This window comes from Oenanthe melanoleuca, chromosome 25 (genome assembly GCF_029582105.1).
Source record: "Oenanthe melanoleuca isolate GR-GAL-2019-014 chromosome 25, OMel1.0, whole genome shotgun sequence".
Lineage (NCBI taxonomy): Eukaryota > Metazoa > Chordata > Aves > Passeriformes > Muscicapidae > Oenanthe > Oenanthe melanoleuca.
This window is the reverse complement of record NC_079358.1, coordinates 9,027,623-9,052,028: the sequence shown is the minus strand read 5'-3', so window position 1 is coordinate 9,052,028 and position 24,406 is coordinate 9,027,623. Positions and strand designations below refer to the sequence as shown.

The following is a 24,406-nucleotide window of genomic DNA, read 5'->3' as shown; positions in this document are numbered from 1 at the left end:
CCCCGCTCCATCCCCATCTCTCCGTCCCTCCTCGCCCCATCTCTCCATCCTCATCCCTCCCCATCCCTCCCCCGCCCCTCCCCGCTCCGTCCCCATCTCTCCATCCCTCTCCCGTCCCTCCCCATCCATCCCGCCCCATCCCGGTCCCTCCCCGGTCCCTCCCCGCCCCCCCGCCCCTCTCCGCTCCCTCCCGCGCCGCTCCTCGCCGTGCCCGGTGCCAGAGCAGGGGCGGCCATGGGCAAGGACTATTACCGCACGCTGGGTCTGTCCCGGGGCGCGTCCGCCGCCGACATCCGCCGCGCGTACCGGCGGCAGGCGCTGCGCTGCCACCCCGACAAGGATCGCTCCCCCGGCGCCGAGCAGCGCTTCAAGGAGGTGGCCGAGGCCTACGACGTGCTGAGCGACCCCAAAAAACGGGAGATCTTCGACAAGTACGGGGAGGAGGGTGAGCGGCGGCACGGGGGGACCGGGGGGGACACGGGACGGGGGGTGTGGGGGTGGGTAAAGGGGGCTGGGGGGTCGGGGTGGGTCTGAAGGGGAGATTGGGGCAGGAGTGAAGGGGTGGGGGGCTGGGGGACACAGGCGGGGGGAGGCGGGTGTGGGGAGAGGTGACAAGGACAGGTAATGGGGACACGAGGTGGGGACACGAGGTGGGGACAGGGGGATGAGGACATGAAATGGGGCCAGGTGACAGGGACAGGTAATGGGGACATGAGTTGGGGACACGAGGTCGGGACAGGTGACAGAGACAGGGGGTGAGGACAGGGGGGTCAGGACATGAAATGGGGCCAGGGGACAGGGACAGGTCATGGGAACGGGGGTCAGGACAGGTGCTGGGGACACGAGGAGGGGCCCGGTGACAGGGCCAGGTGATGGTGGCAGCGCTGGGGGCTGGGAGGTGCTGACAGCCAGGTGGGCTCAGGGTGACACAGCTGCTGACACAGAGGGGCTGGGGGCTCTGGGGGGCTCAGGGTGACCCAGCTGCTCACAATGAGGGGCTGGGGGCTCTGGGGGGCTCAGGGTGACCCAGCTGCTGACACAGAGGGGCTGGGGGCTCTGGGGGGCTCAGGGTGACCCAGCTGGTCACAATGAGGGGCTGGGGGCTCTGGGGGGCTCAGGGTGACCCAGATGCTCACACACAGGAAGGGGCTGGGGGCTCTGGGTGGCTCTGGGGGGCTCAGGGTGACCCAGCTGCTCACACACTCACAGGAAGGGGCTGGGGGGCTCTTGGGGGGCTCGGTGCCGGGCCAGCAGCCCCGGGGGGGGCCGGGAGGGCGCCGGGCGTGCCGGGGGAGCCGCTGGAGCCGGCTGGGCCTGTCGGGGCCCGTCGGGGCCGGCGGCGGCGGCGGCAGAACCGGTTCCCCACGCCCGGCGCCGCCCCACGCCCTGCCCGGGGCTGACCGGCGCCTTCCCCACCCCCTACCCCATCCGCCAGGCCTCAAGGGGGGCGCCCCCAGCCCCGGCCCGGGGGGCTCCAACGGCCCCACCTTCACCTACACGTTCCGCGGGGACCCCCACGCCATGTTCGCCGAGTTCTTCGACGGGCGCAACCCCTTCGACACGTTCTTCGTGCAGCGCGGCGGCGGCGACGACGAGGAGGGCGAGGAGGCGTTCGGCGCGTTCCGCGTGGGCTTCCCGCGGGGCCGCGAGGGGCGGCGGCAGGACCCGCCCGTGCTGCACGAGCTGCGCGTGTCCCTCGAGGAGATCTACAGCGGCTGCACCAAGAAGATGAAGATCTCGCACAAGCGCCTGGGCCCCGACGGGAAGACGCTGCGGAACGAGGACAAGATCCTGAGCATCGAGGTGAAGCGCGGCTGGAAGGAGGGCACCAAGATCACCTTCCCCAAGGAGGGCGACCAGACCCCCAACAACATCCCGGCCGACGTGGTGTTCGTGCTCAAGGACAAACCGCACGACGTGTTCCGGCGCGACGGCTCCGACATCGTCTACCCGGCCAGGATCAGCCTGCGCGAGGTGCGGGGCGGGGGGATTTGGGGGGTCTGGGGGGCTCGGGGGGTTTGGGGGGCTCTGAGGGTTTGGAGGGCTCGGGGAGTTCGGGGGGTTCGGGGGGCTCGGGGGGGTTTGGTGGGTCTGGGGGGCTCAGGGGGTTTGGGGGGATTTGGGGGGCTCGGGGGATTTGGGGGGTCTGGGGGGCTCGGGGGGATTTGGGGGTTTGGGGGTCTGGGGGTCTCGGGGGGGTTTGGGGGGGTTTGGTGGGTCTGGGGGGCTCGGGGGGTTCGGGGGGCTCTGAGGGTTTGGGGGGGTTTGGTGGGTCTGGGGGGCTCGGGGGGTTCGGGGGGCTCAGGGGGTTTGGGAGGGTTTGGGGGGCTCGGGGGGGATGTCAGGAGTGGGTGGTGGTCAGGAGGGTGGGTTGGTCTCAGTGGGGACATTGGGGTGGGTGGGTTTTGGTGGAGACACCAGGGGTGGGTTGGTGGCATTGGGGACACCGTGGGGGTTGGTGGCAGTGGTTGGTCTGGTGGTGGTTGGGACATTGGGGGTGAGTTGGTGGCAGTGGGAACATTGGGCTGGGTTGGTCTTGGGGGGGGACACTGGTGGGACATTGGGGGGACACTGATGGGACACTGGGGGTTGGTTTTGGTGGGGCCATTGGTCGGGCTGGGGACACCAGGTGGGGACAGCAGAGGGGTCAGTTTGGGGGCTGGGACACTGTGAGGGGGGAGGGGACAGGATGGGTGGCCAGGGGTCACTCCAGGGTCATTCTGGGGTAACCCTGGGGTCACTCTGGGGTCACTCTGGGGTCACTCTGGGGTCACTCTGGGCACTGGGGCTGTGCTGGGGGTGCCCCCTCATCCTGATGGTGACCTGTCCCCTGAGTGTCCCCTGTGTCCCTGTGTGTCACCTGTGTCACTGTATCACTGTGTGCCACCTGTGTCCCTGTGTGTCACTCTGTGTCACTATCACTGTGTGCCACTGTGTCCCTGTGTGTCACTCTGTGTCACCCTGTGTGTCCCTGCCCCCCCAGGCTCTGTGTGGCTGCACAGTGACCGTCCCCACCCTGGATGGCCGCTCCATCCCCATGGTGTCCCCTGTCCCTGTGTGTCCCTGTGTGTCCCTGTCACTGTGTGTCACTCTGTGTGTGTCCCTGTGTGTCACTCTGTCACTGTGTGTCACTGGGTGTCACTGTGTGTCACTCTGTGTGTGTCACTCTGTGTGTGTCCCTGGGTGTCCCTGTCACTGTGTGTGTGTCACTCTGTCACTGTGTGTCCCTGGGTGTCACTGTGTGTCACTCTGTGTGTGTCCCTGGGTGTCCCTGTCACTGTGTGTGTGTCACTGTGTCACTGTGTGTCACTGTGTCACTGTGTGTCACTGGGTGTCACTGGGTGTCACTGTGTGTCACTCTCTGGGTGTCCCTGTCACTGTGTGTGTGTCACTGTGTCACTGTGTGTCCCTGGGTGTCACTGTGTGTCACTCTGTCACTGTGTGTCACTGGGTGTCACTGTGTGTCACTCTGTGTGTCCCTGGGTGTCCCTGTCACTGTGTGTCCCTGGGTGTCACTGTGTGTCACTCTGTCACTGTGTGTCCCTGGGTGTCACTGTGTGTCCCCTGGCTCTGACCCGTGTCCCCTCGTGTCCCCTGTCCCCCCAGGCACTCTGTGGCTGCACGGTGACCGTCCCCACCCTGGACGGCCGCTCCATCCCCATGGTGTCCCCTGTCACTGGGTGTCCCTGTGTGTCCCTGTCACTGGGTGTCACTGTGTCACTGTGTGTCCCTGGGTGTCACTGGGTGTCACTGTGTGTCCCCAGGCTCTGTGTGGCTGCACGGTGACCGTCCCCACCCTGGACGGCCGCTCCATCCCCATGCACTTCCAGGACGTGCTCAAGCCGGGGGTCAAGCGCCGCGTGCCGGGGGAGGGGCTGCCCCTCCCCCGCTGTCCGGAGCAGCGCGGCGACCTCGTCATCGAGTTCGAGGTCAAGTTCCCCGACCGGATCCCGCCGGCCTCCAAAACGCTGCTGGAGCAGATCCTGCCCCTCTAGGGACCCCCCAAATCCCCCAAAACCCGCCCGGGGCTGGGGGGGGGGGGCTGGACTTGGGGGGACGCGCCCCCCTCCCCCCAAAAAAAATCCGGGTCTGGGGGCGCCGGGTTCCCGTCCTCACCTCGGGGGGGCTTGGGGGGTCTCAGCCCCCCCAGTCTCCACCTAGGAGGGGTTTGGGGTGTCCTGATCTCCAATCTCAGAACCTGGGGGGGATTTTTGGGGGTCTCAGCCCCCCCAGTCTCCACCTAGGAGGGGTTTTGGTGTGTCCTGTTCCCCAATCTCAGACCTTGGGCGGGTTTGGGGGGTCTCACCCTCCCCAATCTCCACCTACAAGGGGTTTTGGGGTGTCCTAGTCTCCAATCTCAGACCTTGGGGGGATTTTTGGGGGTCTCACCCCCCCAGTCTCCACCTAGGAGAGGATTTGGGGTGTCCTGGTTCCCAATCTCTGACCTCAGGGGTTTTGGGGGGTCTTAGCCCCTCCAGTCTCCACCTGGAATGGATTTTGGGGGATCTCATCCCCCCCAATCTCCACCTCAGGGGGGATTTTTGGGGGTTCCAGTCCCCAGTCTTAGACCCTTGGAGGGGTTTTGGGGTGTCCTGGTCCCCAATCTCTGACCTCAGGGGGGTTTTGGGGGTCTCATCCCCCCCAATCTCCACCTCAAGGGGATTTTGGGGTGTCCTGTTCCCCAGTCTCAGACCTTGGGGGGTTTTGGGGTCACGGTCTCAGGGTTTGGGGTGTCCCCCCCCATTACCATGACACTGTCCTGTGGTTTTGGGGGGTCCTGAGGTGGTTTTGGGGGCCCCGGGGTGTCCTTCACCTCCCCAGTTTTGGGGGTCCCAAGTGTCCCTGAACCCCCATCTTTGCTCTGGGTGTCCTCACCCCCCCAATTTGGGGTTCTCGGGGTTTTCAAGTGTCCTTACCCCCCCATTTTGGGGGTCCCAGGTGTCTTTATCCCCCATTTTGGGGTCCCAGGTGTCCTTATCCCCCATTTTGGGGGTCCCAGGTGTCTTTATCCCTGTTTTGGGGTTCTCAGGGTTTTCAGGTGTCCTCCCCCCCCCAATTTTGGGGGTCTCAGGTGTCCTCCCCCCTCCCCCACAGGGCTGTGTTTTTGGGGGGTCCCCACCTCCCCTCCCCTCCCCCTTTCCCCTTTTGGGGTCCCCCCCGCCCCCGGGTGCCCCCCCCTCACCTGGTCTGTGTTTGGGGGGGTCCTGTCCCTTCCCAGCCCCCCCAGACGGGGGGGACCCCTCGGGGGGGGTGGGGGGGCCGCAGGCGGCTCGGGTGGGGGAGGGGGCGGGGCCCTCGCGGTTTTGGGGTGAAACCGCCCGGAAAAGGGTCCGAGATAAAAACGCGCAGAAACGCGAACGCGCTGTGTGTGTTTGGGGGGGCACCGGGGGGGCTCAGGGTGGGGGGAGGGGCACGGTGACCCCCAGAGTCTGCGGACCCCCCCAAAAATGGGGTCTGTGCCCCCAAAATGGGTTTGGGACCCCTCCCCACTGACTCCTCCGGATCCATTCCCGCCCCCTCCCCAAAATGGGATCTGTGCCCCCAGATCGGGTTTGGGACCCCTCCCCAATGATCCCCCCTCGGTTCCATTATCGAGTCCCGCCCCCCCAAACGGGCTCTGGGGTTGTTTCCCCCTCCCTAAATCCGATCCCTGCCCCGCCCACCTTTACCCTCCGGCCCCGCCCCCTTTGGCCACGCCCCCGTTTCTGCCCCGCCCCCTCACGCTCCATCCTGGCTCCTGATTGGCTGAGCGGCGGCGCGAGGCCGGGCGCGCCCATTGCCCGCGGAGGGGGCGGGAGCCCTTTCCCATTGGTTAGAGCGGGGCGGGGCGGCGGCGCTGATTGGTCAGGGCGGGAGCGTCGGAGCCGCTGATTGGTCAGAACGAGGAGAAGCGGCGGCCCTGATTAATCAGAGCGGGGCGGGGCGGCGCTGATTGGTTCAGGCGAAGAGCGGCCGCGCTGATTGGTCAGAACGGGGAGACGCGGCCGCGCTGATTGGTCAGAGCGCAGCCGCGCTGATTGGTCAGAACGGGGCGGCGACGCTGATTGGTCAGAACGAGGAAAAAGCGGCGGCGCTGATTGGTCACAGCGGGGAGGGGCGGCGGCGCTGATTGGTTCAGACTGGGCGGGGCGGCTCTGATTGGTCAGGGCGGGGCTCGGCCACGCCCTCCCGGAAGTGCCGCTCCGGTAGCAGCGCCCGGCGGTGAGGGGGGACCGGGAGCGGCCTTAGGGGGGCGCGGGGGGCACCGGAAGCGGAACCGGGAGCGGAACCGAAACCGGGACCGGGAGCGGAGCCGGGGCCGGGCAGAGCTGGGGGGTGGGGCGCTGTGGGGGGGTCGGCGGGACCCGGCGGGGGGCGGGGGTGCCGCGGGTCCGGGGCGGAACCGGGCCCGGTGTCGGGGGGGTCCCCGGTGAGGGGTCCGGGAGGGTCTCTGCACTCCCCTCCCCCCCGTGCCTCAGTTTCCCTCTCTCTCCTTCCAGCCCCCGGCGGAACCGCGCAGGAACCCCCCGCCCCTCCCCCCCCATACCGGGGTGGGGGCAGCGAGCCCCGCCCCCACCGGGACCCCCCGGGACCCCCCCAGACCCACCTAAACCCCCCCAGAAATCCCCGGACATTGGAAATCCCCCGTAAACTTCCCCAGGTCCCCCCTGCACTCAGCCCCCAGACCCCCCCAGACCCCCAAAGCCTCCCCCAGACTCCCCTAAACCCCCCCAGAGCCCCCCAGACCCCTCAGACCCCCCCTAAATCCCCTCCAGACCCCCCCCAAATCCCCTCAGAACCCCCAACCCCCGATCAGAGCCACCTAAACCCCCCAAACCCCTACAGAGCCCCCTAAGCCCCCTCCATACCCCCCAGGTCACCCTCAAACCCCCTCAGACCCCCCCAAACCCCCTCCAGACCCCCCCAAACTCCCCCAAAACCCCTCCAGACTCAACTAAACCCGCTCAGAGCCCCCTAAGCCCCCTCCATACCCCCCTAGGTCACCCTCAGACCCCCCCCAAATCCCCTCCAGACCCCCCCAAACTCCCCCAAATCCCCTCCCAGCTCCCCCAAACCCCCTCCAGACCCCCTCAGACCCCCCGGACCCCCCAGCCCCCCATGCCGCTGGGCCTGGGCCGCCGCAAGAAGCCGCCGCCGCTGGTGGAGAACGAGGAGGGGGCCGGGGGTCGCGGGGGGGCCCCGGGCGAGGCCGGGGGGGCGGCGGGGGGCGCGGGGGGCGCCGCCCCTCCCCCGGCGGCGCTGCGGCCGCGGCTCGTGTTCCACACGCAGCTGGCGCACGGCTCGCCCACGGGCCGCGTGGAGGGGTTCAGCAACGTGAGAGAGCTGTACGGGAAAATCGGGGAGGCCTTCGGGATCCCCCCCAGCGAGGTACTGGGGCACTGGGAGGGACTGGGATGGACTGGGGGGGACTGGGATGGAACTGGGGGGCACTGAGATGGACTGGGAGGGACTGGGATGGGACTGAGGGGCACTGGGATGGACTGGGATGGGACTGGGGGGCACTGGGGGGGACTGGGATGGACTGGGGGGCACTGGGATGGACTGGGAGGGACTGGGAGGGACTGGGGGGCACTGGGATGGACTGGGAATAGCCGTGCGGGAGTCATGACAGTCACCCCCAAAGTGTCTCTGCTGTCCCCTGAGGGGTCCCCACCTGTCCCCAGGTGTGTCACCTGTCACCCCCTCCAAGTGTCCCAGATGTCCCCCTGTCCCACAGGTGTCCCCTGTCCCTCCCACTGTGCCCCAGTGTGCCCAGCTGGGGACAGCTGTCCCCAGTGTCCCCAGGTGCTGTCCCCAATATCCCCAATGTCCCCAGTGTCCCCAGGTGCTGTCCCTGTCCCCAGGTGACATTCCCAGCTGTCCCCAATGTCCCCAGTGTCCCAGGTGCCCCCAGGTGCTGTCCCTGTCCCCAGGTGACATTCCCAGCTGTCCCCAATGTCCCCAGTGTCCCAGGTGCCCCCAGGTGCTGTCCCTGTCCCCAGGTGACATTCCCAGCTGTCCCCAGTGTCCCAGGTGTCCCCAGGTGACACTCCAGGTGCTGTCCCTGTCCCCAGGTGCTGTTCTGCACGCTGAACACGCCGCAGGTGGACATGGAGAAGCTGCTGGGGGGGCAGATCGGGCTGGAGGATTTCATCTTCGCGCACACGCGCGGCCGCCAGAAGGACGTGCAGGTGCTGAAATCCGAGGAGGCGCTGGGGCTGACCATCACTGACAACGGGGCTGGGTACGCCTTCATCAAGGTGAGGCACACCTGGGAACACCTGGGATCACATCTGGGTACATGGGGATACACCTGGGAACACCTGGGTACATGGGGCACACCTGGGTACATCCCAGTACCAGTGCTGGGGCTGACCATCACTGACAACGGGGCTGGGTACGCCTTTATCAAGGTGAGACACACCTGGGAACACACCTGGGGACACCTGGGTACATGGGGATACACCTGGAAACACCTGGGAACACACCTGGGAACACCTGGGTACATGGGGATACACCTGGGTACGTGGGGATACACCTGGGAACACCTGGGTACATGGGGGTACACCTGGGATCACATCTGGGTACATAGGGATACACCTGGGAACACCCGGGAACACACCTGGGTACACCTGGGTACATGGGGATACACCTGGGAATACACCTGGGTACATGGGGCACACCTGGGAACACCTGGGTACATGGGGATACACCTGGGAACACACCTGGGAACACCTGGGTACATGGGGCACACCTGGGTACATCCCAGTACCAGCGCTGGGGCTGACCATCACTGACAGTGGGGCTGGGTACGCCTTTATCAAGGTGAGACACACCTGGGAACACACCTGGGGACACCTGGGTACATGGGGATACACCTGGGAACACCTGGGAACACACCTGGGTACATGGGGCACACCTGGGTACATCCCAGTACCAGCACTGGGGCTGACCATCACTGACAGTGGGGCTGGGTACGCCTTCATCAAGGTGAGACACACCTGGGAACACCTGGGCACAGCTGAGGGGACACCTGGGTGGATGAGGGGGGCTCCCAATAGCCCCAGCTGCTGCCAGCCTCCCCAGATACCCCCCAGGTGTCCCCAGATACCCCCCCAGGTACCCAGGTGCCCCCAGGTGCTCCCCAGGTGCCCCCAGGTGTGTGCCCAGGTGCCCCCCAGGTGCCCCCAGGTACCCAGGTGCCCCCAGGTGCTCCCCAGGTGCCCCCAGGTACCCAGGTGCCCCCAGGTGCTCCCCAGGTGCCCCCAGGTACCCAGGTGCCCCCAGGTGCTCCCCAGGTGCCCCCAGGTACCCAGGTGCCCCCTGTCCCGCAGAGGATCCGCGAGGGCTCGGTGATGGCGCGCACGCCCCAGGTCGAGGTCGGGGACGTGCTGGAGGCGCTGGACGGGCAGAGCCTGGTGGGGGCGCGGCACTTCGAGGTGGCACGGAGGCTGCAGGAGCTGCCCCGCGGGCACCGCTTCAGGCTGAGCCTCACCGAGCCCAGACGGGCCTGGGGTGAGACTGGGGGAACTGGGTTATACTGGGATTGACTGGGATTGACTGGGATGGACTGGGATTGAACTGGGATGGGCACGGAGGCTGCAGGAGCTGCCCCGCGGGCACCGCTTCAGGCTGAGCCTCACCGAGCCCAGACGGGCCTGGGGTGAGACTGGGTTATACTGGGATTGAACTGGGATGGACTGGGATGGACTGGGATTGATGGGATTGACTGGGATGGGCACGGAGGCTGCAGGAGCTGCCCCACGGGCACCGCTTCAGGCTGAGCCTCACCGAGCCACGCAGGGCATGGGGTGAGACTGGGGGAACTGGGATTGAACTGGGATGGGACTGGGATGGACTGGGATTGATGGGATGGACTGGGATGGACTGGGATTGATGGGATGGGCACGGAGGCTGCAGGAGCTGCCCCGCGGGCACCGCTTCAGGCTGAGCCTCACCGAGCCCAGGAGGGCCTGGGGTGAGACTGGGGGAACTGGGTTATACTGGGATTGAACTGGGATGGACTGGGATGGACTGGGATTGACTGGGATGGGCACGGAGGCTGCAGGAGCTGCCCTGCGGGCACCACTTCAGGCTGAGCCTGACCAAGCCCAGGAGGCCCTGGGGTGAGACTGGGTTATACTGGGATTGACTGGGATGGACTGGGATTGAACTGGGATGGGCACTGGGCAGACCGTGCCCAGACGGGCCTGGGGTGAGACTGGGGGAACTGGGCTATACTGGGCTATACTGGTTTAGACACGACTGTACTGGGCTATACTGGGTTATACTGGGATCCACCTGGGTGTGCTGGGGGGGTTCTGAGGGTGCCCCCTCAATGGGGACCCCCAGTGACTCCCCCTGTTCTGTCTGTCTGTCCCCTGTTCCTCTGTCCATGTGTCCATCTGTTCTGTCCTCCTGTCCATTTGTCCTGTCCCTGTGTCCGTGTGTCCGTCTCTCCTGTCCCTCTCTCTGTCCCTCTGTCTGTCCCCCTGTCCATCTCTCTGTCCCCCTGTCCCTGTGTCCGTGTGTCCGTCTCTCCTGTCCCTCTGTCTGTCCCTCTGTCTGTCCCCCTGTCCCTGTGTCTGTCTGTCCCAGAGGGGATCGGGCCGCGCTCGGGGGGCTCTCGGGGCGCTGCCCCCCAGGGGGGTTGGGGGTCCCGGGGGACGCTGAGGCTGCGCTCGAGGGGCCCGGCCACGCTGCAGGAGCAGGTGAGCATCCCATAATATCACCTGGGGACCCCAAAATGTACCTGGGGACCCCAAAACTCACCTGGGGACCCCAAAACTCACCTGGGCATCCCGAAATGTCACCTGGGCACCCCAAAATCCATCCCTGGAATCCCAAAATTCATTCCTGGGACCCCAAAATGTCGCCTGGGACCCCTGAGGATCCCCCAAAGTTCCCCAAAATCCCCCTGGGACCCCCTTAAATCCCCCTGGGGCCCTCTGAGATTCCCCAAACTCCCCCTAAATCCCCCTAAGACCCCCCAAACCCCCCCCGGGACCCTCAAGGACCCCCCGAATCCCCCCAAATTCCCCCCCAGCCCTCGGCCTTCGAGGAGCGCGCGGTGGCCAAGGTGGACGATCTGCTGGAGAGCTACATGGGCATCCGGGACAGCGAGCTGGGTGAGCCCCAAAATCCTGGGGAACCCTGAAATCCTGGGGGGACCCCAAATATCCTGGGGGGATCCCAAAATCCTGGGGAATCCCCAAAATCCCCTGGGGGACCCCGAATCTTCTGGGAACACCCCCAAACTGCCCTGGATCCCCTGGGGTTTTTGGGGAGTTACATCTGGGACAGCGAGCTGGGTGATTCCCAAACCCGGGGGGACCCCAAAATCCTGGGGGGGACCCCGAATATCCTGGGGAATCCCCTGGACCTTGGACAACACCCTCGATGTCTCCTGATGTCCCTGATGCCCTGTCCCTGTCCCTGTCCTCAATATCCCCGTGTACCCATGTCCCTGTCCCCATGTCCCTGTCCCTGATGTCCCCGTGTCCCTATCCCTGTCCTGTCCCTGATGTCCCCATGTCCCTGTCCCTGTCCCTGATGTCCCCATGTCCCTGTCCCTTAGCTGCCACCATGGTGGAGCTGGGCCACGACGCTCTGCCCTGTGTCCCTGATGTCCCCATGTCCCTGATGTCCCCAGCTGTCCCTGATGTCCCTGTCTCTGTCCCTGATGTCCCTGTACCTGTCCCTGATGTCCCCATGTCCCTGATGTCCCCATGTCCCTGTACCTGTCCCCATGTCCCTGATGTCCCCATGTCCCTGTCCTGTCCCTGATGTCCCTGTCCTGTCCCTTAGCTGCCACCATGGTGGAGCTGAGCCACGACGCTCTGCCCTGTGTCCCTGTCCCTGTCCCTGATGTCCCTGTACCTGTCCCCATGTCCCTGATGTCCCCATGTCCCTGTCCTGTCCCTGATGTCCCTGTCCTGTCCCTTAGCTGCCACCATGGTGGAGCTGAGCCACGACGCTCTGCCCTGTGTCCCTGTCCCTGTCCCTGATGTCCCTGTACCTGTCCCCATGTCCCTGTCCCAGTGTCCCCATGTCCCTGTCCCTGTCCCTGATGTCCCCATGTCCCTGTCCCTGTCCCTGATGTCCCCATGTCCCTGTACCTGTCCCTGATGTCCCTGATGTCCCTGTCCTGTCCCCATGTCTCTGTACCTGTCCCTGTCCCTGTCCCTGATGTCCCTGATGTCCCCATGTCCCACAGCCGCCACCATGGTGGAGCTGGGCCGCGACGCGCGCGATCCCGACGCTCTGGCCGAGGCTCTGGACTCGCAGCTCGGCGATTTCGCTTTCCCCGACGAGTTCGTGTTCGACGTCTGGGGCGCCATCGGGGACGCCAAGGCGGGGCGCTGCTAGGGGCTGGGAGCCCCCCGGGGATTGGGGAGCCCCTGGGGATTGGGGAACCCCCCCCGAGACTGGGGAACCCCCCCCGAGATTGGGGAACCCCCTCCTGGGACTGGGGAACCCCCGATCAGGGACCCCCTTTGAGGACCCCCCCAGGATTGGGAATCCCCCCCCCCCCCCTTCATGACTGGGGACCCTCCCATTGGGGACCCCCCCAGAACTGGGGACCCCCCAACTTTGGGGGTCCTCTTGCAATGCTTACCCTGGGTGGGGCCCCCCATGGTTGGGGAACCCCCCCCCAAAAAATCTGCTGGACCCCCAAAGTGCCCTGAGGACCCCCCTCCTCTCAGGACCCCCCTGGACCTGCTGGGTACCCCCAAATTCCAAACCCCCCAGATTTCCTGTACCCCCCGCTTGGACCTGGGTACCCCCAAATCCGAAGCCCCCCCCCCCCTCCACCACGGAGACCCCCCAAAGCTTTTGGGGGAAACCCATCCCCCCCCCCATTTTGGGACCCCTCTATTTTTGGAACCCCTCCCCCAACACTCCTGGGCCCCCCCTGGGACACCACTGCCCCTCCCCCCCCACGGGGCGTTTTGGGGGGGGTGGGGCCCCCAAATACGGGAGAGACCCCCCCGGTGCCAATCTGAGCCTGTCACTGTCACTGTCACCCCGGGATATTTTTGTATTTTCGTGGAAAAGATTTGAACATAAAATGGAGAAATGGGAGAACTGGGATTCAACTGGGATGTACTGGGGGCTCTGGGTGGGGCCGCTGTTGGTGGTAGAGCTCCGGTAGTGCCCCCCAAACCCTCCGGGTGCCCCCCCGAAAACCCCCATGTCGGAAATCCGCCGTTACCGCAGCGACGGGGCTGCCCGCGCGCCGTTCCCGGGAAAGGCCCCCGCTGCCATGGCGACAGAGGTGTCCTGCCTAGTGCCTGATTGGAAACCCGCCGTTACCATAGCGACGGGGCTGCCCGCGCGCCGCCCCCGGGAAAGGCCCCCGCTGCCATGGCGACAGAGCTGTCCTGCCTAGTGCCTGATTGGAAACCCGCCGTTACCATAGCGACGGGGCTGCGCGCGACCGTGGTTAAAGAAGGTCCCCGCTGCCATAGCAACCGAGCTGTCCTCCCTAGTGCCTGATTGGAAACCCGCCATTACCATAGCAACGGGGCCGCCCCTTTCAGCGCCTGACCCGAGCCGTCCCCGCCCCTCTGTCGCGATTCTCCTCCGTATCGCCGGCGATTCCCACATCTCGTGGCTTTAATCCATGTCGGGAGCTCTGGGTTCCCAGGCGGGATCCAAGCTCAGGTGTCACATCGCGATACCAAGCCATAAAATCGCGATATCCCGACACGATCCCGATATATCGCCATAAAATCCCCCCGAACCGCCCGGAGGCCCCAAAATCGCTTTTATTTATAAACAAACGGGGCGGGTCCGGAGCCTCAACGCGGCTCCAATGGGGTAAAAATGGGCGTGAGGGACACTGGGATGAACTGGGATGGACTGGGATGGACTGGGATGAACTGGGAGCACTGGGATGGACTGGGAGGGATTGGGAGGGACTGGGATGGACTGGGAGCACTGGGAGCTATTGGTAGTAGAGCTCCAGGTTCATCCCATCGTGGATCTCATCTGGAGGCAGAGTCAAGGAAAATCCCAAAAGTTTTTGGGGGTTTTGGGTGGGAGGGGGTCGAAGGATTTGGGGAGGGGCTTTGGGGGGTTGGAGGATTCTGGGGTTGAAAGATTTTGGGGTTTTTGGAGGTTGAAGGATTTTGGGGAGGGTTTTTGGGTGTTTTTGGGGTCCCAGGTGGATACAGTCCCCCAGCGTCACGTGGTCCTTGAAGATGGTGTACCTGGGGGGGGGAGGGGAGAGAGAGGTGTCACCCCTTCCCCAAAATCCAGGGGTTCCCTCCTGACAACCCCAAACCCTTGGGGTGGCCCTGTGTGACCCCAGACCCCCCAAAACCCCTCAGGAGTCCCCAAAACCTCTCAGGTGTCCCCAAAACCCACCAGGTGTTCCCCCAAAACTCCTCACGTGCCCCCCCAAACCCTCCCACGTGTCCCCCAAAACTCCCCAGGTGTCCCCCTAGAACCTCTCAAACTCATCCCCAGCCCCTCAGATCCCCCAGGTACCCCTCAGGTGCCCCCTTAGAGCCCCCCAAACCCCTCAGGTGTGCCCCAAAACTCCCTCAGGTGCCCCTTTAGAGCCCCCCAAACCCCCCAGGTGCCCCCCAGGTGCCCCCAGCCCCCCCAGACCATTTTTTGAGCACGATCTTGTCCCAGCGGGTTCCGGTCTGGGCTGCGATCAACTTCTTCAGGTCCCGGATCGAGTCCTCGGGGCTGCACCAGGGTCAAGGAAAGGGACCAAAGACAGCCCAGAACACCCAAAAAACAGCCCAAAACAGCCCAAAAATAGCCCAAAACACCCAAAAAACAGCCCAGAACAGCCCAAAAACACCCAAAAAACAGCCCAGAACAGCCCAAAAATAGCCCAAAACACCCAAAAAACAGCCCAGAACAGCCCAAAAATAGCCCAAAACACCCAAAAAACAGCCCAAAACAGCCCAAAAATAGCCCAAAACCACCCAAAAAACAGCCCAGAACAGCCCAAAAACACCCAAAAAACAGCCCAGAACAGCCCAAAAATAGCCCAAAACACCCAAAAAACAGCCCAAAACAGCCCAAAAATAGCCCAAAACCACCCAAAAAACAGCCCAGAACAGCCCAAAAATAGCCCAAAACCACCCAAAAAACAGCCCAGAACAGCCCAAAAATAGCCCAAAACCACCCAAAAAACAGCCCAGAACAGCCCAAAAACACCCAAAAAACAGCCCAGAACAGCCCAAAAATAGCCCAAAACCACCCAAAAAACAGCCCAGAACAGCCCAAAACACCCAAAAAACAGCCCAGAACAGCCCAAAAACAGCCAAAAACAGCCCAAAACCAGCCCAAAACACCCAAAACAGCCCCAAACAGCCAAAACCAGCCAAAAACCAGCACAAAACAGCCCAAAACAGCCCAACCCACCCAAAAACCAGCCCAAAACACCCAAAAAACAGCCAAAACCAGCCCAAAACGGCCAAAACCAGCCAAAAAATCCAAAAACAGCCCAAAACCAGCACAAAACAGTCCAAAACCACCCAAAACCACCCCAGAACCAGCCTAAAAACACCCAGAAACAACCAAAAAACAGCCCAAAATATCCCAAAAACACACAGAAAAACCCAAAAACACCCTAAAACACCCAAACACAGTCCAAAAATACCCCCTGGAAACCCCGAAATCCCTGCCCAGGAGCCCCCAGAACTCCCCAAAACACCCGTGGAACCCCCCAAAACCCCTCTGGAACCCCCAAAAAACCACCCTTGATCCCTCAAAAACCCCCTGAAATCCCAAAACCTCCCCTGGAAACCCCAAAATCCGCACCCAGAACGTCCAAAATTCCCCCAGAACCCCCAAATTTTGGATACTTGCATTTGACCCGAACCTTCTTGCCCAGGCGGTCGTTGCACACGACCTCGATCATGGCTGGAAATGGGGAAAAAAGGGAGAAAATGGAGAAAAAGAGGGGAAAAGGGAGGAAAAGGGGGGAAAGGGAGAAAAGGAAGAGAGGAAAATGGGAAAAATGAGAAAGAGGGAAAGAGAAGGAAAAAGGAAAGAAAAGGGAGAAAAAGGGGAGGAAAAGGAAAAAGGGAAAATCGAGAAAGGGGAAAAAAGGAAAAAGAAGGAAAAAGGAAGGAAAGGGCAGAAAAAGAAAAGGAAAAAAGGAAAGGGGAAAAAACGAAAGGGAGAAAACGGGAAGGGGAGAAAAGAGAGGAAAGGAAGGAAAAAGAGAAAATAAAAACGGGAGAAGGAAACGGGGAGGAACCTCCCGGTATTACCGAACCCTCGGAACCCGCGGGAACCTCCCGAGCCCCTCCGAACCCTCCCGAGCCCTCCGGAACCTCCCGAGCCCTCCGGAACCTCCCGAACCCCTCCGAACCCTCCCGAACATCTCCGGAACCTCCCGAACCCTCCGGGAACCTCCCGAGCCCTCCGGAACCTCCCGAGCCCTCCGGAACCTCCCGAGCCCTCCGGAACCTCCCGAACCTCTCCGAACCCTCCCGAGCCCTCCGGAACCCTCCCGAGCCCTCCGGAACCTCCCGAACATCTTCGGAACCACCCGAACCCTCCCGAACCCTCCGGAACCTCCCGAACCTCCTCCCGAACCTCCCGAACCTCCGGAACCTCCCGAACCCTCCGGGATCCCCCAAATCCCCCCGGAACCTCCCGAACCGCCTCAGAACCTCCCGAGCCCCTCCCGAACCCCTCCGGTTTCCCCAGTTTCCCTCCGGTACCTCCCGAACCGCCCCCCCGGTACCTTCCTCAGGTATTTCCTCGCTCCGTTACAGGCGCGCCGGAAACGGAAGTGGCGTCACGGAAACGCGACGGATGTGATGTCATCAATAGTGGCCAAGATGGCGGCGGGTCCTGAGGGGAGGGAGAAATGGGGGGAATTAAAAGGGAAATGAGGGAATTAAAGGGGAAACGGGGAGAAATCCGGGGGGGATCGGTGTCCCCCCAGTGTCCCCGTGCCCTGGCCGTCCCTCCGTGGCCCTGGCTCTCCTCTGCTCCCTTCGGTGGCCACAGTGGCCTCAGCAGTGGCCCCTTGGTGGCCTCGGCCATCCCCTAGCTCTTCCCATGGTGGCCCAGTCCATCCCAGCGGTGGCCCTCAGTGGCCCTGGCTGTCCCCACGGCGCTGGTGGCCATCCCCTGACTGTCCCTGTGGTGGCCATCAGTGGCCACCTCCCGGCTCTTCCTGTGCTGGCCCCAGTGGCCCCACGGTGGCCCCGGTGACCCTGTGGTGACCCTTGGTGGCCCTGGCCGTGCCCTTGGTGGCCACGGTGACTCTGTGGTGGCCCTGGGTGGCCCCTGGATGGTCCCATCGGTGGCCCTGTGTGACCCCACAGTGGCCCCAGTGGTGGCCCTTGGTGGCCCCGCGTCCCCTCTGGCTCCAGTTTCGTTGGTTTGACGCACTCGACCCAAAGTTGGTTTGGCAGAATTTGGGGGTGGGGGGGAGGGAAGGGAGGGGAGGGACCCCCCAAACCCGGGGGGGTGGTCCCCACACACTCTGCACCATCAGGACGCTTTAACGGTCTCATTGGTTATTAATTAATGAATTGATTAATTGATTAATTGATTGATGAATGCCCCGTTCGCTGGGTCCGTGTGCCCCTCCCCGCTGCTGGGAGAGGCGCCGATGGTCACCGGTCACCTGGCAGGGACAGGGAGGGTGACAGTGACAATGACAATGACAGTGACAGTGACAGGGACAGGGACAGACCCGACCCAGACCCCTCCCACCCCCCCAGCCCGGCCCAGTGCCCCCCCAGTGCTCCCAGTTCCCCCCTAGTGCTCTCAGTATCCCTTTCCAGTTCCCCTCCAGTACCCCCATGTCCCTCCCAGTTCCTCCCAGTTCCCCCCAATTCACCCAGTATCACTTCCCAGTCCCTCCCAGTATTCCCAGTATCCCATCCCAGTTCCCCCCAGTCCCCCCAGTTCCCCCAGTATCCCATCCCAGTTCCCCCCAGTTCCTCCCAGTCCCCCCCAGCTCCCCCCAGTACTCCCAGTATCCCATCCTAGATCCCCCCCAGTTCCCCCATGTCCCTCCCAGTTCTCCCCAGTCCCCCCAGTTCCCCCCAGTTCCCCCCAGTATCCCATCCCAGTGCTCCCAGTATCCCTTCCCAGTCCCTCCCAGTGCTCCCAGTACCTGGCACCTCCCGGGCTGGGGGGCAGCGCTGGGGCCGGGGGGGTCCGGGGGGCTGCGGGGGGGGGGGAGGGGCAGCGATCAGGGGGGGACCCCACCCCAAATTGGGGGGGATGGGGGAGGGGCTCGGGGGGGGATTATTTTGGGGAAGGGGATTATTTCAGGGCAGTTATTTTGGGGGGGGATTATTAATTTGGGGGGGTTGGATTATTTCAGGGCAGGATTTTTTGGGGAGATGATTTGGGGCGGGGGATTATTGGCAGAGGATGATTTTGGGGGATGGTTTTGGGGGGGGTCTCTCACCTGTCCGGCCGTGCACGAGCCAGAGCCCCCCCGCCAGCGCCGCCCCCACCACGAAAGCACCGAAGGAAACGGCGGCCACGGCCCCGGGGGGCACGGGGGGGGCTGGGGGCGGGGTCAGCGCCCCAAATCCCGGCCCCTCCGATTGGGGGCCGGGACCCCCCCCCTCAAATCCCAGCCCCTCCAATCTGGGGGGCCGAGACCCCCAGAATTCCCCCTAAAGATCCCCCCGGGGCCCGGACCCCCCAAATTCCCCCCTAAAGATCCCCCCGGGGCCGGGACCCCCCAAATTCCCCCTAAAGATCTCCCCGGGACCGGGACCCCCCAAATTCCCCCTAAAGATCCCCCCGGGGCCGGGACCCCCCAAATTCCCCCTAAAGATCCCCCCGGGGCCGGGACTCTCCCCCCAAAAGGGAAATCAGAGCCCCGAGACCCCCCAACCCCTCCCAAATGTTCGGGGATCCCCCCAAAATCTCCCTCCCCCAAAAGAGACCCAGGAGTTCGGACCCCCCCCCCAAAAACACCCGGGGTCTCCCCCCAGCCCCCCCAGGCAGGACCCGGGCTCCGGGACCCCCCCCAAAAGGAAATCGGGGCTCCGGGACCCCCCAGACTCCCCAATCCGGGGGTCCCGGTGCCCCCCCCGCCCCGTTCCCGTCACTCACCCGAGGGGGGGGCCCGGGGCTGCTCCCGGGGGGGGGCCGGGGGGCGCAGGAGCGGGGGGGGCGGCGGGGGGGCACCTGGGGGGAGGGGAGAATTGGGGGTCCCGGTTTGCGGGGAGGGGGTCCCGGGGGGTCCCGGGGCTGGGGGGGAGCCCAGGGGGGTCTTGATTGGGAGCGGGGTCCCGGGGCTGGGGGGGGGGTCCCGGGCCGGGGGTCCCGGGGCGGTTTTGGGGGGCGGGTCCCGGTTGGGGGTCCCGGGGTTGGAGCGGAATTTGGGGCCCGAGGGTCCCTGCCCGGGGTGTCCCTGGGTGTCCCTGTCCCGGTGTGTCCCCTCCCGGTGTGTCCCCTCCCGGGGTGTCCCCGCCCGGGTCCCGTACCGGTCCCAGGGGTATCCCGGTGTGTCCCCTCCCGGGGTGTCCCCGCCCGGGGTGTCCCTGTCCCGGTGTGTCCCCTCCCGGTGTGTCCCCTCCCGGTGTGTCCCCTCCGGGGTCCCGTACCGGTCCCGGGGGTGTTCCGGTGTGTCCCCTCCCGGTGTGTCCCCGCCCGGTGTGTCCCCTCCCGGGGTGTCCCCTCCCGGGGTGTCCCCTCCCGGGGTGTCCCCGTACCGGTCCCGGGGGTCCCCGCTGTCCCCAGGGTCACCACGATCGGGCGGGTCACGGTGCGCAGCGCGCGCTCGGGGGCGGGGCCGCCGCGGGGGCGGGGCCGGGGGGCGGGGCCTGAGCCGGAGGCTCCGCCCCCTCTGCGGGGACACGGCTCGGGCCGGCACTGGCGGGGGCGGGAATAACGGCGGGGGGGTGACCCGGTGTCCCCTCTGTCCCCCCCGTGTGCCCCTGTCCCGCTGTCCCGGCGCCCCCACGGCCCGGCTCCCGCTGTCCCCGTTCCCGGTGCGTGTCCCCAGCCTGTCCCACTCCCGCTTCAGGGCTGTCCCCGTGCTCGGTGTCCCCTGTTCCCGTTATTCCCCATTCCCGGTGTCCCCATCCCGCGTGTCCCCCCTTCTCGGTGTCCCCCAGTTCCTCCGAACCCCCGTTCCCGTTATCCCGTTGTTATCCCGTTGTGTCCCCGTTCCCGGTGCCCCGTTATCCCATCCTCGCTATCCCATCTCCCTTATCCCATCCCCGTTATTATCCCGTTATTGATTATCCCGTCATTATCCTGTTATCCCGTTATTATCCCGTTATTAATTAATTATCCCGTTATTAATGATCCCGTACCTCGGGCAGCCCCCCCGGGCCCGCGGCCCCGTTATTATCCCGTTATTAATTAATTATCCCGTTATTAATTGATTACCTGGGGCAGCCCCCCCGGGCCCGCTGTCCCATTATTATCCCGTTATTAATTACCCCGTTATTAATTGATTACCCCGTTATTAATTGATTACCTGGGGCAGCCCCGGGCCCGCGGCCCCGCTCTCCCGCCGCCGGCACAGCCGCAGGCGGCAGTGAAGGAACTGCAGCGGCTCCGGGAACCGCGCCGGGAGCACGAACGAGCCCCGGAGCCGCCGCCGCGCCGCCCCCGCGCCCGCCCCGCGCCCCCCGCCCGCCCCGCAGCCCCCCCGCAGCACCACGAGCGCGGGGCGGCCCCGGGCGGGCACCGGCGACGAGCGCGGGGACACGAAACAGCGGCGGAGGGAGAAAGCCAGGCCGGGGGGGCAGGGGGACAGCGACACCTGGGGACAGGGACAGGGCAGGGGTGGCACCTGGGGACACCTGGGGACAATGACAGGGCAGGGGTGGCACCTGGGGACACCTGGGGACAGGGACAGGGCAGGTGTGGCACCTGGGGACAATGACAGGACAGGTGGGAACACCTGGAGACACCTGGGGGACAGCTACACCTGGGGACAGGGACAGGGCAGGGGTGGCACCTGGGGACACCTGGGGGACAGCGACACCTGGGGACAGGGACAGGGCAGGGGTGGCACCTGGGGACACCTGGGGGACAGCGACACCTGGGGGGACACGGACAGGTCAGGGGGTGACAGGGGGGACACGCGGTGTGGATGGGATCGGGAGCCCCCCCGTGCCCCCCCTCACTTGCAGGAACACGCGTCCCCCACCATGTCCCCAGTGTCCCCAGTGTCCCCAATGCCCCCGTGTCCCCCTGTCCCCCCCGTGTCCCAGTGTCCCCCCGTCCCCCTCAGTGTCCCCTGTCCCCCCAATGTCCCGGTGTCCCCGTGTCCCCTCACCTGCAGGAGCACGTGTGTCCCTCAGTGTCACCAGTGTCCCCAATGTCCCCGTGTCCCCCCCCGTCCCCCTGTCCCCGTGTCCCCTCACCTGCAGGAACACGCGTCCCCCCGCGGGCACCGCTCTCGGTCCCGGCTCCGGCCGGAACTCGGGGGAGGGGGCGACGTCCAGGCGGAGCCGGGGGGGGCGGGGGGGGGGGCAGCGGGGCTGCGGCAGCGGCGTCACCGCGGGGACAGGGACACACAGGTGACACACCGGTGACACACCAGTGACACACCAGTGACACACCGGTGACATCCCAGTGACACACCATTGACACACCAGTGACATCCCAGTGACACCCCAGTGACACACCGGTGACACACCGGTGACACCGGTGACACCAGTGACCGACCAGTGACACACCGGTGACATCCCAGTGACACACCAGTGACACACCAGTGACATCCCAATGCTACCAGTGCCACCAGTGACCGACCAGTGACCTCCCAATGTCACCAGTGCCACCACTGACACCAGTGACCGACCAGTGACATCCCAGTAACTGCCCAGTGACCTCCCAACGCTCCCAGTCACCATCCCAGTGACCCCAGTGTCCCCTCCCAGTGCTCCGAGTTCCCGCCCGTGCCCTCTCAGTGCCCCCCAGTTCCCCCAGTCCATCCCAGTGCCCCCCAGTCCATCCCAGTTCCCCCAGTCCCTCCCAGTGCCCGCACTCACCCGGGGCCGCTCCCCGCTGCAGCGCGGTCCGGGGGCTCCGGGGGGTCCCGGGGGGGGTCCCGGGGTGGGGGCGGGGTCACCCCACGGCCAGCCCGGGGGGGGCCCTGGGGACGGTGACACTGCTGGGTGTCCCCAAATGTCCCCAGATGTCCCCCAGTGACCCCCCGGGACCCTCCTGTCCCCCCCACGTCACCCCCTCTGTCCCCCCTACCTGCGGGCCCCCCCCCGGGCAGGAGGAGGATGAGGATGAGGATGAGGAAGGCTCGGGGGGGACTCGCTGGCGCTGCCATCCCGTCCCCGCTGTCCCCAGAGTGTCCCCAAGGTGTCCCCGCCCACGCCGGGGGGGAGTGTGCCCGTGTCCCCCCCCCCGAAGCCACCGTCGCCCCGGTGACACCCTTGGGCCGCGGGGACGTCACGGGCGGCGTCACCCGAGAGCCCCCGCGTGTCCCTGGGGTGTCCCCAACCCCCCCCAGTGTCACCCGAGAGCCCCCGCGTGTCCCTGGGGTGTCCCCAACCCCCCCCAGTGCCACCAGTGTCCCTGTGCCATCCCTTCCTGTGTCCCCAGTGTCCCCGTGTCCCCCCGCTGTCCCCAATGTCCCCACCCTCCACCGTCCCGGCCCTGTCCCCATCCCCGATGTCCCCAAGGTCCCGCTGTGCCACCCCCACCCGTGTCACTGTCCCCTGTCCCCATCCCAATGGCAGCCTGTCCCCAACGTCCCATCCCAGTGTCCCCAACGTCCCATCCCAGTGTCCCCCATTGTCCCCAATGTCCCATGCCAATGTCCCTCCTCCCCACCCGTGTCCCCCCGTGTCCCCAATGTCCCACCCCATGTCCCCAATGTCCCCCCGTGTCCCCACAGCCTGACACCGACGCGACCCCTTGGGTTCCACATGCGCATTTATAATAATAATTAATAATAATAATTAATAATAATTAATGAGGGTGACGGGGGGGGCGGCGCCACCCGCGCCCCCAATGCACTAAAACTGCACCTGCTGGCCTTGGGGACAGCGGGGACACGGGGGGACACGGCCCGGCCTGATTGTCACCGTGCCACCGCCGGGGCCACCGCGGGCCGTGTCCCCAGTGTCACAGCCCAGTGTCACAGCCCAGTGTCACATCCTGGGCCGTGTCCCCAGTGTCACAGCCCAGTGTCACACCCTGGGCCGTGTCCCCAGTGTCACATCCCGGTGTCACAGCCCCGGGACCGGGCCCTGCCATGTCACACCCGTGACGTGTCCGTGTCCCCAGGCCACCGCTCCGTGTCCCCATTGTCACAGCCTGGGGACATCCGTGTCCTGTGCCATCCCCATTGTCACTGGGGACATTTGTGTGCCACGTCCTGGTGCCATCTCTGTGTCCCTGTGTCACATCTCGGTGCCACCTCCGTCCTGTGTCCCCGTGTCCCGTCGTGGTGCCATCTCCATCCTGTGTCACTTCCGGTGCCATCTCTGTGTCCCTGTGTCACTTCCCGGTGCCGTCCCTGTGTCACTTCCCGGTGCCATTCTGGTGCCATCCCCGTGTCACATGCCAGTGCCATCTCCATCCTGTGTCACTTCCCGGTGCCACCTCCATCTTGTGTCCCCATGTCACGTCCTGGTGCCATCCCCATCCTGTGTCACTTTCTGGTGCCATCCCTGTGTCACATGCCAGCGCCATCCTGCTGCCATCTCCATCCTGTGTGCCCGTGTCACATCCTGGTGCCATCTCCGTGCCATCCTTCGCGTCCCCTCGCTGTCACATCCCCGTGTCACGTCCTGGTGCCATCCCGGTGTCCCTCGCTGTCACATCCCCGTGCTGCAGAGCTCTCCGCGCTGTCCCCTGCGCCGTCTCCGTGTCCCCGAGTGCCATCTCTGTGTCCTGGTGCCACCTCTGTGGCCCCTCTGTGTCCCCTCAGGGCCGAGTGCCACATCCCCAGGCCCCGGTGTCACACCCGTGTCACATCCCCCAGTCTGTGTCCCTGGGCACCTCCCAGGACAGCCCCGTGTCACCTCCGAGTGTCACCTCCGAGTGTCACCTCCGAGTGCCACACCCTCGGTGCCACCTCCCCGTCTTGTCCCCAACAGGACCCAGTGGGAAACTGAGGCACAGCCAGGGGGACACGGAGGGGGACAAGGATGTCCCCTGGCCTTGGGATGGCGGGGACAGGAGGGGACACTGAGACACGCTGGGACAGACTGGGGACACGATGGGGACACACTGGGACAGACTGGGACATGCTGGGGACACGCTGGGGACACTGCAGGCCAGAGCTGTGGCGGCCGTGGCAGTGTCACCGTCACACCGGGTGACACTGGGGAGTGGCATTTGTGTCCCTGTCCTGGTGTCCCTGTCCTAGGAGGGTGGCCCTGTCACAGGGATGTCCCCGGTGTCACAGGGGTGTCCCAGTTGTCCTGGCTGTGTGTCCCCAGTGTCCTGGCTGTCCCTGGTGTCCCTGTCCCCGGTGTCACAGAGGTGT

The 24,406-nt window shown here is 65.2% G+C and overlaps 3 protein-coding genes and 1 long non-coding RNA gene across 7 annotated transcripts; 2 read left to right on the top strand and 2 right to left on the bottom strand.

The window, feature by feature from the left end:
• Window positions 1-131: 131 nt before the first annotated feature.
• Window positions 132-4,329, top strand: DNAJB1 (DnaJ heat shock protein family (Hsp40) member B1). Of its 2 annotated transcripts, none has more exons than XM_056510531.1 (3): window positions 132-445; window positions 1,436-1,974; window positions 3,765-4,329. In XM_056510531.1, the coding sequence occupies exons 1-3, from the start codon at window positions 235-237 to the stop codon at window positions 3,993-3,995; spliced, it is 981 nt and encodes a 326-aa protein (XP_056366506.1). In that variant the 5' UTR covers window positions 132-234; the 3' UTR covers window positions 3,996-4,329. The 2 variants fall into 2 exon arrangements, with proteins under 2 accessions (XP_056366506.1, XP_056366507.1); XM_056510532.1 differs by having other exon boundaries at window positions 343-431.
• Window positions 4,330-7,071: 2,742 nt separating this feature from the next.
• Window positions 7,072-13,058, top strand: GIPC1 (GIPC PDZ domain containing family member 1). The gene is made up of 6 exons (XM_056510581.1): window positions 7,072-7,368; window positions 8,055-8,240; window positions 9,315-9,495; window positions 10,579-10,691; window positions 11,027-11,108; window positions 12,197-13,058. The coding sequence occupies exons 1-6, from the start codon at window positions 7,099-7,101 to the stop codon at window positions 12,346-12,348; spliced, it is 984 nt and encodes a 327-aa protein (XP_056366556.1). The 5' UTR covers window positions 7,072-7,098; the 3' UTR covers window positions 12,349-13,058.
• On the bottom strand, window positions 8,324-8,980 carry LOC130263115 (uncharacterized). 2 transcript variants are annotated; one of them, XR_008842300.1, is made up of 3 exons: window positions 8,900-8,980; window positions 8,735-8,868; window positions 8,324-8,468 (listed from the first exon to the last, which is right to left on the bottom strand). It is a non-coding gene; the product is annotated as an uncharacterized LOC130263115 (long non-coding RNA). The 2 variants fall into 2 exon arrangements; XR_008842301.1 differs by lacking the exon at window positions 8,324-8,468 and adding an exon at window positions 8,583-8,612.
• Window positions 13,059-13,733: 675 nt separating the features above from the next.
• On the bottom strand, window positions 13,734-16,804 carry UBL5 (ubiquitin like 5). Of its 2 annotated transcripts, none has more exons than XM_056510573.1 (6): window positions 16,703-16,804; window positions 15,813-15,870; window positions 14,599-14,682; window positions 14,158-14,195; window positions 13,906-13,974; window positions 13,734-13,865 (listed from the first exon to the last, which is right to left on the bottom strand). In XM_056510573.1, the coding sequence occupies exons 2-5, from the start codon at window positions 15,866-15,868 to the stop codon at window positions 13,931-13,933; spliced, it is 222 nt and encodes a 73-aa protein (XP_056366548.1). In that variant the 5' UTR covers window positions 15,869-15,870; window positions 16,703-16,804; the 3' UTR covers window positions 13,734-13,865; window positions 13,906-13,930. The 2 variants fall into 2 exon arrangements, with proteins under 2 accessions (XP_056366548.1, XP_056366549.1); XM_056510574.1 differs by having other exon boundaries at window positions 16,680-16,756.
• Between the last annotated feature and the right edge of the window lie 7,602 nt (window positions 16,805-24,406).